General features: G+C 34.7%; 1 protein-coding gene across 1 annotated transcript in view; it reads right to left on the minus strand.

Annotated features, from left to right (window-relative positions):
- The window catches only part of MORC3 (MORC family CW-type zinc finger 3), a 58,352-nt gene that overhangs the window by 23,479 nt on the left and 22,591 nt on the right, over positions 1-12,282 (minus strand). The window contains exons 8-10 of the mRNA XM_044670270.1: positions 11,824-11,931; positions 1,654-1,776; positions 1,487-1,561 (exon numbers count right to left, since the gene is read on the minus strand). Coding sequence (XP_044526205.1) covers positions 1,487-1,561; positions 1,654-1,776; positions 11,824-11,931 — 306 coding nt within the window. The remainder of the gene's footprint in view (positions 1-1,486; positions 1,562-1,653; positions 1,777-11,823; positions 11,932-12,282) is intronic.

Genomic DNA, 12,282 nt, shown 5'->3' on the forward strand with positions numbered 1-12,282 from the left:
TTTATCCCTTTATACATACTTGTTTTCTCCAAATATAAGGTCCTTATGAAAAAGACTGGTTTCATCAAACAGTATTTATATGCTCAGTGCATAGTGCAATGCTTTGCACAAAGCAGAGATTTAATAAATATCTGTCAAATGACTGACAAAATTTACTTAAATTTCAGCATAGTATTGGAGAAAGCCTTTCATGCTGTTCTTAGGAAGAAAAATGATATAGATGAAACAATAAAGTAAGATGGATTCAAAAATGGCTGAAAAGAAGGAATAAGCAAAATAGTTCTTTTTGTTCACTGATAACATGGCAAAAAGTCCATAGTGTATCTGTGCTTGGGTTTGTTTTAATTAAGATTTTTGTCAATGGAAAGACCTATATGAATTGATATAGAATGAAGGGAACGGAACAAGAACAATTTAAATGGTGACCATAACTTTGTAAAGACAACTTTGAAAAACTTAAGAACTCTGACCAATGTAGTTGCCCACCATTATTCCAGGGGGTTAATGTTCATGAAGCATGCTACAAACCTCTCAAGGAAAGTTGACAAATGATACATACATTATTGGACGTTGCTAACATGAGCATTTGTTACAAGGTTTTGTTTCTTTATTGGAGATAGAGAGAAGGTTAGAGTTAAGAAAATAAATCCTTTTTAAATAAAAAAAATTCTTAATGAGAAAAAAATTTGCAGATGACACAAAATTGAAAAGGATAATTACATAAATAAATTTTAAGAGAAAAAAAAGAAAAAGATAGCTAATTCAATGACAGTCAGGATTTAGAGAAATCTTGACAAGCTTGAGCAACTGGCTAATTTTAAGTTAAAATTCCATCAAGACTAATGTAAAGTCTTATAAGCTTAGCTGAAAAAAGTAGGAAGAGCCTACTAAGGCTAAGGCTAGATGCTAAGGCTACATGACTATTTGTAGGATTAATATGAATTTAATTAAATGGCTACCTGATGTCCCGTCCAAAACTAAAAATGAATTATGCTGTCAAATTAAGCCATCTAAGAAGGAAAACTAGTAGTGTGAAAAATGATTCAATCCATATCTAAATTACCTTGTGAACAATCTACACACACACATATTTTTATTACTTTTAAATACAAAAAGAAATCAAACACTGACATATAATATATGACATATAATATAAATATAATATAGATCATTCAAAGAGAGTTACAGTAGCCAGAAAATCCTTTAATTGTAATCCTAAGAAATAACCAATGCAGGACACTACCATAATCTTCTGCCTTATAGCTTCATTGACATTGCCAGTCACAGATAATATAGTTTATTTTTTTGCCCATAATAGTATTTTCAGTAGTCATGGAACAACTTAGATTAAGCTAGATCTAATACTAATCTAAATACCAAAATTTTAAGTCCAGTGTTTTTCATATAGCAGGTCATAAACAAGTACATTTATGACCAGAAGAGGATTTAAATTTCTTTGTTATCAAGGCACTGGTATCCTACTTACTTTTTTTTGTAGGTTTTTTCATATGTGGGATGCACCAAATCATCATCTTCAGGTTCTTCTGGTACACTGCAACTCCTAGTAAGAAAAGCAAATGGCAAAAATGTCTTTAGTGCCTTTTCACATATGTTCACTGCCATTACAAAATAATGTAGACAAACTAACTCTACCTGAACTGTGGATCAGGGTTCAAGGAACAATACCATTTTTCAGGAAGGGTATCTATTCCATCTGGTAGTTTTCGCCATTTTAGGCAGGAATCACATTGAACCCATGTCTGATCAGGCTGTTTCCTATAATAGAACACAAAATCTTGGTTTGAAAATTTGTCTGTTTAGTTATAGCTGCTGTTACATTATAATTTTCCCCAAGAAATGTTACTATTCTCAAAATTTAACTCAACAATTTGAGAACAAGTCAGGCAGATAAAAATTCTAATGAAGTGAAGAGGGTCAAAATACAGTCCAGCCAAGACTCAATCTGGCACCATATAAACAGCATAACTAAATATGGAAAGGGTCATTACCACTAAGATAGATAGGCGGTGATAAATCAAATATAAAATATTTTTTAAGTTGCATGTTCTCCTTTTACTCACAAGGTAGCAGTGGAAAAGGCAAAAAATGAAATAGCTGTTTAGAACATCTATAAATATCAATGACTAATAAATGCTATATTTCTTGAAGAAATAAATCATGTCAGTACTGACAATCTAGATAAGAATTAGCTACACATTAAAGAAAATTAGCAGTTAGTTACACACTGGGCCTCAAAGGCAACAAAATCTTTTCATGGGACGGTAACCAATAATTTCTCAACTGCCAAATCTAGTTGCCATTTTTTTAAAATTGTCACTCTTCTAAACTTCTTTGTAATCTTTGGCACTGGTGATACTCTACTTGATGCTCTCTTCTCTCAAAATTTCACTATATCTTAGTTCTCCTACCTTCAGATAGCTCCTTGACTGGGTCCTCAGCTAAGACATGTTTTCAAACATACATGTCTCACAGAGTTCTGTCCTGGGCCTCCTCCTCTTATCCCTCAATGACTGCTTTTCAGACATCTTAAACTGGATAAGATATCCAGGAGATATCTTAAATTCATGTCCAAAATTAAATCAATATCATCCTTCTAGTCCCCGAGCATCAGAACCTAGGTGCCATTCTCGATTCTCCACTATTTCTAACCAACACATTAAATCTCTCAACTTTGCTTTTACATCATCTCTTCTCTGACACTGTCATCATTCTTTTGCAAGCAATTACTACCTAGATCCATTGGTTCAGAAACCTGGGGCAATAATCTGCTAATGGATCAGCCTGACTCAAGCCTCTCCCTGCTCACATCAATCGCCTCTCCCTGCTCACATCAATCATCCTCTATTCAGCTACTACAATGATTACAATAAAGTACAAATTTGGCCAAGTCAGCCCCTACTCAATAAACTCCAGTGGCTTCCTACTGCCTCCAGGAGCAAATACAAAATGCTCTGTTTGGCAATCAAAGCCTTTTATAAACTAGACTCCTCCTACTTTCCAATCTTCTTGCAAATTATTCTCTATCACTTACTTTTTAATTAAGTGACACTGGCCTCCTTCTGGGTTCTTTTCCCTTTATATTTTTACTTTATTCAACTTTTTATTTTAATATGTATACACAGTTGGTAAATGCAAAAGTATGTTCCTCAAATCCTATAAAAACCAAAGTGATTTTCAGAACATAACAGTACAAGTTTTTTAAGTCCCAAATTCTCTCCTTCCCTCCAGTCCCTTAACACTTTAAGCCCATATAGTACCACATACCTGCAAGCCAAAACAATAAAGTTTAAAAACTATACTTAAATTTGCACTCAGAGTTCATCATTTTTTCCTCTAGAGTTGGAGAGAATTTTTCATCCTAAGTCCTTCAGATTATCTTGGATCACTATATTGATCAGAGTAACTTAAGGCATTCATTAACCAATATTGCTCTTGCTGTGTGTTTAATGTTCTCCTGATTCTGCTCAATTCATTTACAGTCCAGCTATTTCCTAACTGATGTTAGGGAACTGAGGTCAGCCTCAATTTCCAGTTCTTTGGAACTCTAAAGAAAACTGCTATAAATATTTCTGTGCATATAGGTCCTTTTCTTTTTTCTTTAATCTCTTTGGATCACATATCTAGTAGTAGTGTTGGTGAGTCAAAGGGTATGGAGTTTTATAGCCCGTTGGGCATAGTTCCAAATTGTTCTCCAGAATGTTTAGACCAGATCACAACTCCACTATCAGTGCATTAATGTACCTATTTTTCCACATCCCTACTAGCATTTATCATTTTTCTTTTCAGTCAGTCAGCCATCTGATAGGATGAGGTGGTACCTCAGACTTGTTTTAATTTGAATTTAATCATCAGTGATTTAGACAGACAGCTGGGTGGCTCAGTAGACTGAGAGCCAGGCCTAAAGATGGGAGGTCCTAGGTTCAAAAATGATCTTAGACACTTCCTAGCTGTGTGACCCTGGGCTAGTCACTTAACCTTCATTGCCTAGCCCTTACCACTCTTCTGCTTCGGAAAGTAAGGGTTTAAAAAAAAAAAGGCATTTAGAATATTTATAGATAACTTTGATATCTTCTTCTGAAAATTGCCTATTCATACCTTTTAGCCATTTATTAACTGAAAAATGGTTCTTAACTTTTATAAAATAGGCTCTATGTGAAAAATGAGGCCATTAGCAGAGAAATTTGATGTAAAAATATTTGATATTATTTCACTGTCTATAGTACCCATTAGGAAAATGCAGTTTCTCTGATAAATAAAAAAATCTATTTTTGCTTTTGTTTTCTGTAAGGTCAAGATTGCTTATCCCTGCCTTTTTTACTTTTCATGTAAGCATAATAGATTCAATTCCAATCCCCTATTTTAATTCTCTGTGTTTTTTCATTTTGGTTGTGTTTCTTATAAACAACATATTGTTGGATTCTGGTTTTTAATGCATCATCATCTGCTTTTGTTTGATAAATTCATCCCACTCACATTAACAATTATGATTTCTAACTGTATATTTCCTTCCATAATATATTATTCTATTCATCTTTTCTGCTGTTTTTTAACTTTGAACCTCCTCAAAAGTCTATTTCGCTTCTGACCACTGCCTTCCTTCATCCTGCCTCTCTTCTCTCAATCCCTCCCCACTCACTTATCTTATTCCTCTTCTACTTCTCTACTGGGTAAGATCATTTTCTACATACAACTACACATGTGTATATATGTGTATACATGTAAATATCGTATAAAGGTATTTGTACACATATGTAGTATTCTTCCCTCTTTGTACCAATTCCAATAAAAGAGGTTCAAGTGTTGACAACCACCCGTCCCAATACTCACCATTCTCTCACCCTCTGTTAAAGCTCTTAGCACATACCACTTTTGTGAGATAATTTCCCCCATCTCCTGATTCCTTCAACTTTTATTTTAGATGATCCCAACATAAAAGGTTCACACCAGGTATGAGTCATATATGGCACTGCAAGGTCACCTTTCTTCACATTTTATTTTCGTTAATTCCCTTGATATTCCTGACCTTTTGTTCTAACAGATAAATTTTATTTTTTTATAACTCTATAAAATAATTTTTGATAGTTTGCTTTGTCATTTTCATTATATTAATTCAGCTTACTCATAAGCAATTAAGTTTTCAAATTGTGTACATCTGACTTTATTTGCTATGCCTTCTTATCTATGTAGACTCTTTCTAACTGCCTTAAGAATGATGAATTCCTAAGAGTTACGTGCATCATCTTCCCCTATAGGAACATAAACCATTTAATCATATCAAATCCTCTATGATTCTTCTTTCATGTTAACTTTTTATGAGTCTCTTAATTCTTGTGTTGAATGTCAAATATTCTCTTCAGCTCTGGTCCATTAAATATCCACTTTTCTCTCTGAAGGATTAGACTCAGTCTTACTAAAGAAGATTATTCTCAGGCATAATCCTAGCTCCTTTGCTTCCTGAAATATTATACCCCAAACCCTCTGATTCTTTAATGTGGTAGATGCTAAATCTTATGTGATTCTGACTGGAGTTCCATGATACTTAAATAATTTCTTCCTGGCTACAAGTGGTATTTTCTACTTTATCTAAGAGCTCTGTAATTTGACTATAAAATTCCTGGGAGTTTTTGACCATAGTTTCAAGTTATTTTCCAGGTCATTTGTTTTTTGATTGAATATTTCATATTTTCTTCTATTTTTTTTTTTTGTCTTTGGATTGTTAATTGTTTCTTGATGTCTCATGGGATCATTAGCTTCCATTTGCTCAATTCTCATTTTTACAAAATTATTTTCTTCAATTAGCTTTTATTACTCTTTTGTCATTAGGACAATTCTGCTTTTAGTTTTTTTCCCCCCTGAAACCCTTGCCTTCCATCTTAGAATCAATATTGTGTATTCGTTCTAAGGCAGAATGGTAAAGGTTAGGTAATGGGGGATAAGTGACTTGCCCAAGATCACATAGCTAGGAAGTGTATGAGGCCAGATTGGAACCCAGGACCTCTCATCTCTAGATCTGGCTCTCAAATCACTGAGCCCCCTTAATACTACTTTTAAAAGAATTATTTTCATCAGTGAGATTTAGTGACTCTTTTACCATTTGGCAAATTTCAATTTTTTAAGGTTTTGTTTTCAACATTTTTTGTGGCTTTTTCCACAATCTTCTTTTATTCCTCTCATTTCCTTTCCCAATTTTTCCTCTATCACTGTTATCTCCTTTAACTCTCCCAGAAATTCTTGTTCAGCTTGTGTTTAATTTTGCATTTTTTTCTTTGAAGATTTATTTGTAATTGTTTTCAGATTGTTTGTCTTCTTCTGTGTTTATGTGTTGATCTTCCCTGCCAAGAGTAACTTTTAATGGTCAGGATTTTTTATTGTTTCACTCCTCCATCCCCCACCCTGGCTTATTTCTTGCCTTTGAACTTTTCTGATTCCCTGGGGTTAGATACTGTCCCAATAAACAGTTTTGTGCTGCTGTTTTCAGAGCCAGTTCTATGGGTCTGTAAGTTTTTGGTGCTTCCAAGGTGGTGATAATGGGAGAGAGATGGTCACTGCTCTTTCCTAATCTATCCTCTAGTCTAGTGATAGGCAAACTTTTTAAAAAGGGGGCCAAAGGAAAGGAAATGCTCATCTGTCAGACTGTTTCTAAGGTAATTCTTTCAAAGTTTCATTGTATTGTATCCTACTCATTGTATTTGTCAGATTAGGAAAAATGTGGCAGGGCTGGATAGAATATTTCATCTGGCCCTCAGGCCAGGCCATTGTTTGCCCATCACTGCTTACAAAGAAATCCATACTAGAGGAGGCATAAACTTAAAACCATCAAAAGATCAATTCTTGAGCTCTTAAAGATGGATTTTGGGAGGGGCAGCTGGGTAGCTCAGTGGATTGAAAGCCAGGCCTAGAGACAGGAGGTCCTAGGTTCAAGTCTGGCCTCAGACACTTAATACCTGTGTGACCCTGGGCAAGTCACTTGACCCTCATTGCCTACCCTTACCATTCTTCTGCCTTGGAGCCAATACTCAGTATTTACTCCAAGATGAAAGGTAAGCGTTATTAAAAAAAATTAAAAAAAAAAAAAAAAAAAAAAAGGTGGATGGGGGCGGGGAGAATATGGTTTTATTACCAGAAAAGGAGATCAACATGATGTTATCAACTACTTATTCTTTGCCCACTTTTTCATAACTAGAATAGAAAGGAAAATGTTGGGATAATAAGTAGCATGCATAACAAAAAAATACCAGAACTTCAATTCCCTACTCTTTAACTAAATAAAATATCCACAGTATTCCCTACCTCATAGGCTTAACAGGAGAATCAAACAAGATGTTTCTAACACTTTTTTGCAAATATTAAAGCACTACATAAATATCAGTAATTATTAATACTGTGGAATAAAGATGAGACCTATCATTATGTTGTTCCAAAATAACTTGAAATTAGTGCAATAGAATAGCCTATGCGCAAATATTATATTGCTAAGCTGAAAAAAAAAACTTTAAAAAAAAAACGTCTTACTGCTTAAAGGAAGAACAGCGAAAAGCTTGTGCTGGCTCATATTATTTTGATAATCTATTATCTATATTTTGCCTTGTTCTGCATAAGTTGGAGATTCTCACTGAAGACAGGTTTTGCCAATGAATTTACCAAGTATATGAAGTTTTACAGATATGTTAATCTATACAATTTCAATACCAAGGATGATAATCCCTGATTTCCTACTTTCCTCTTTCATTTTTTTATTGTTTCACTAAGGTCATAAAGTCTTGCTTTGTTCAATTTTATTGTTGATGTTCAGTCATTTTTCAGTCACATCTGATTCTCTGTGACCCTATTTGGGGTTTTATTGACAGATACCATTGTATGCCATTTCCTTTTCCAGATCATTTCACAGATGAGGAAACTGGGACAAAAAGAGTTAAATGACTTGCCCAGGGTCATAAAGCTAGTGCCTAGGGCCACATTTGAACTCATGAAGATAACTCTTCCTGACTCCAGGACCTCGACTCAATCAACTGCATCTCTTTACGAAATATACAGTACTCTAAGGATTTCAATTATTACTCTGAAGTCAAATTTCAACAAAGTAAGGAAAAGTCTACCCATGAGACCTGAAAAACTAAAGGGACTTCACTGAATTGTTATTATCTGCCCCATCAAATCCAGTATATTGCCCAAGAAATTATTTGAAGATAGAAACTAATTTAGCACTGCTATAAATAAGGACTAACTCAAATTAGTTTAGATAGAACATTATAAGGTGTTTATGAATGTTTCCCCTCCTAGATCACTATTGCCTTATCAAGATGGAACACAAGGAAACTATGAGCCTATGATGTGCAAGGTTATTCAAGAAGGACAGGACATAGTGGAAATTTCTGACAAAAGGTGATTGATCCAGTGGAAAAGGAAATAGCAAACCACTTTAGCACCTCTGCCAAGAAAAATTCACAGACAGTATTAAAATGATAAATGATATGACATTAGATGAGCTTTTCAGGTTGAAAGGTATTCAACACATTACTGGGGAAGAGTAGAGGGCAACTACAAGTAGCTCTAGAAAGAATGAAACAGCTGAGTCAAAGCCAAAAGGAAGCTCAGCTGTGGAGGCATCTTGCAACAAAAGAAAAGTCTATGTTGCAAAGATCAGTACTGCATAGGTACCTGCACTGTAAGATGTATGAATCATGATGAACTGGATGTGGTAAAGCAGGAGATGGAAATATTAAATATAAGCATCTTAAGTGTCAGCACTCTTAAATTAAAGGGAATAAGTGTATTTAATTCAAGTGGGCAAGACTTCTTTAGAAAAAATGGAGTAGCCCTCATGGTGAATGAAAGGATGAGAAAAGCAATCCTGAGGTATAATCTCAACAATAACAAAATAATCTATATAAATCCAAGGCAAGACATTCAATATTACAATAATACAAAAGTCTATGCTCCAAACACTCATGCTAAAGAGGCCTTAGTTGATCAGTTTAATAAAGACCTACAACAGCTTCTAAAAATAACATGAAAAAAAGATATCACATTTATCATAGGGGCTTGGAATGCTAAGGTAGGAAATCAAAAGCTAATTGGAAAATCAGGCAGTTTGGTCTAAAGAGTATGAAATGAATCAGGGCAGAGACTAACAGTTTTGTTAAGATAATTGGCTAGTCACTCTTTTTCAGCAATCCAAAAGGCAACTTTGGATACAAACATTAAAATATCAAAATTGAATTGATTATATCTCTTGCAGTCAAAGGTGGAGAAGCTCCACGCAGGGACTTGAAGCTTACTATGACTCAGATTATGAGCTTATTATTGCAAAAGTTAAATTTAAGTTGAAGAAAGTAGGGAAAACCATTAGACCACAAAAATATAACCTAATAATATTCCCTATGAATATGAAGTAGAAGTGAAGAATAGATTTAATAAGCCTAGTAGAGAGTGGCTGAAGAACAATAGGTAGAAGTTCAAAACACTGTATAGGAAGAAACATCAATGAAGGAAAATAAGAGTAAGAAAGCAATATAGCTTTATAAACATCTGATGAAAGAAGGAAAGTGAAAGGTAAAGGAGAACTGAAAAGCTGTAAAGGAGAACTAGAAAGCTATACACAATCAAATGCAGAATTCCAGAGAACAGCAAGGGTATATAAGGTTTTCCTAAATGAGCAATGCAAATAAATATAGAATGAATGAATGAATGAAATACAGAAGAAAACAATAGAATGGGGAAGACAAAAGATCTCTTTGAGAAAATTAAATATGTCAAAGAAATACTTCATACAAAAACGAGGAAGATAAAAAAACAAAAATGACAGGGATTTAACAGAAAAAGAAGAGATTAGGAAGTGACAAGAATATACAGAAGAAATATACAAGAAAGATCTTAACATCAATAACCTAAGGATGAGGTTACTGATTTATAGACAGATATATCCTGGGAAGTGAAATCAAGTGGACCTTAGAAAACATTGCTAACAATAAGGCTAATGGAGATAACAGAATTCCATCCCAGTCATTTAAAATCCTAAAAGATGATGCAGTTAGAGTGCTACACTCAATATGCCAGTAAATTTGGAAAACTCAACAGTCACAATGGGATTGGAAAAATCAGTATGCCCCAGTCCTAAAAAGGGCAATGCCAAAGAATATTCAAATTACCAAACTGCAATCATTTCATCTGTTAGCAAGATTAGGGCTTGAGATTCTGCAAGCTAGGCTTCAGTTATATGTGAACCAAGAAGAGAAGGCCAGTTTTCAAAGCAGAAGAAATAAGAGAACAAATTGCAAACATTTGCTAACATTTACTTGTTTCATTGACTACACTAAAGTCTTTGACTGTGGGGAATCACAACAGAATATACAAATTCCACAAAGAGATAGGAGCACTATTTCATCTTACTCATCTCCTGAGGAATCAGTACATAGGTCAAGAAGCAACAGTTAAGAACCAAACAGTGAAACAACTGATTCATTTAAGTTTGGAAAAGGAGTATGACAAGGCTATAAATTGTCATCTAATTTACTTTACTTATATGCAGAGTATATCATGCAAAATGCCAGGATGGAGGAATCAAAAACTGGAATTAAAGTTGCTGGGAGAAATACAATCTCAGATGGCAAACTCCATTCTGATAGAATTAAAAAGCCTCCTGATGTGGGTGAAAGAGAAGAGTATAAAAGCTGGTTTGAAGAAGATTAAACATCAAAAAAACTAAGATCTTGGCAACTGGTCCCATCCCTTCCGGGCAAAGAGGAGAAGAAATGGAAGCAATAGCAGATTTCATATTCTTCAGCTCAAAAATCACTGCAGATGGAGATTGTAGCCATGAAAATAAGAGATGTTTGCTACTTGGAGGGAAAAGTATAGCAAATCTGGACAACCACACACTGAAAAGCAGAGACCTTGCCTTCCTGCCAAAGATCTCTATAGTCAAAGCCATGATTTTTTCAGTAGTAATGGATGGCTGTAAGAGATAAGACTATAAGGAAAGCTAAATGCCACAGTATCAGCACTTTCAAAATGTGGTACTAAAGAATAGAGTCCCTTGGAAAGCAAGGAGATCAAATCAGCTAATATTTAAAGAAATTAATTCAGGGGCAGCTGGGTAGTTAAGTGGATTGAGAGCCAGGCCTAGAGACAGGAGGTCCTAGGTTCAAATCTGACCTCAGACACTTCCCAGCTCTGTGACCCTGGGCAAGTCACTTGACCCCCATTGCCCACCCTTACCACTCTTCCACCAAGGAGCTAATACAGAGAAGTTAAGGGTTTAAAAAAAATTTAATTCAGATCACTCAATTTAAGGACAAATATAAAAGCTAAAGCTAAAATTCTGTGACCATATAATGAGAAGATAGGACAGTGTACATGTTGGGAAAGACTTAAGGCAAAAGGGATGGATGCATAGTGTCACAGAAGCACTGAACATAAGATTAGACAGACTTCAGAAGACAATAAAGGATAAATAAAGTTCCAGCATGGTCCATGGGATCACTAAGAGTTGAACATAACTGAAGGAATAAATAACAACATGAAGATGTTTATTTGTAAATAATATATACTATGAAAAATTTCATTTTTTTTATAAACCCTTACCTTCTGTCTTAGAATCAATACTATGTATTGGTTCCAAGGCAGAAGAGCAGTAAGGGCTAGGTAATGGGGATTAAGTGATTTACCCAGGGTCACATAGCCAGGAACCATCTGAGGCCAAACGACCTCCCATCTACACTGAGCCACCTAGCTACTCACTAAAATTTCATTTCATATATCATCCTAATGTATACTTTGGGGTTTTCACCTGCATATACTTACTGCATATCTTCAACTGGTAGCAAATTTAGAGGATATTCTGCATTTTTCTTCACTTTCATTTCATTCCAATAATCATTAAGCTTTTCTCCAAGGGCTGCTATTGTAAGCCTAAGAAAATAAAAGGAATATTTCTAAAGATCATTAACATACCTAAAAGAATAAAAACCAGATTACACTAAGAAAAAGCATTAATTCAAAAATACGAGGTTTTTGTTTTGTTTTTAAAAACCTTTACCTTATCTTAAAATTGATACTAAGTATCAGTTCAAATGCAGAAGTGCTAAAGAGTAAGGCAATGGGGGTAAAGTAACTTGACCACAGCTACACAGTTAAAAGTGTCTATAGTCAGTTTAAACCCATGATGTCCCACTCCAGGCCTGGCCTCTATCCACTAAACCACCTTGCTGTCCTGTCCCTTTAGAATTATTGTTAACAGAGATCACAGAATTTTGAAAACCC

The sequence above is a fragment of the Gracilinanus agilis genome, chromosome 3 (genome assembly GCF_016433145.1).
Source record: "Gracilinanus agilis isolate LMUSP501 chromosome 3, AgileGrace, whole genome shotgun sequence".
Lineage (NCBI taxonomy): Eukaryota > Metazoa > Chordata > Mammalia > Didelphimorphia > Didelphidae > Gracilinanus > Gracilinanus agilis.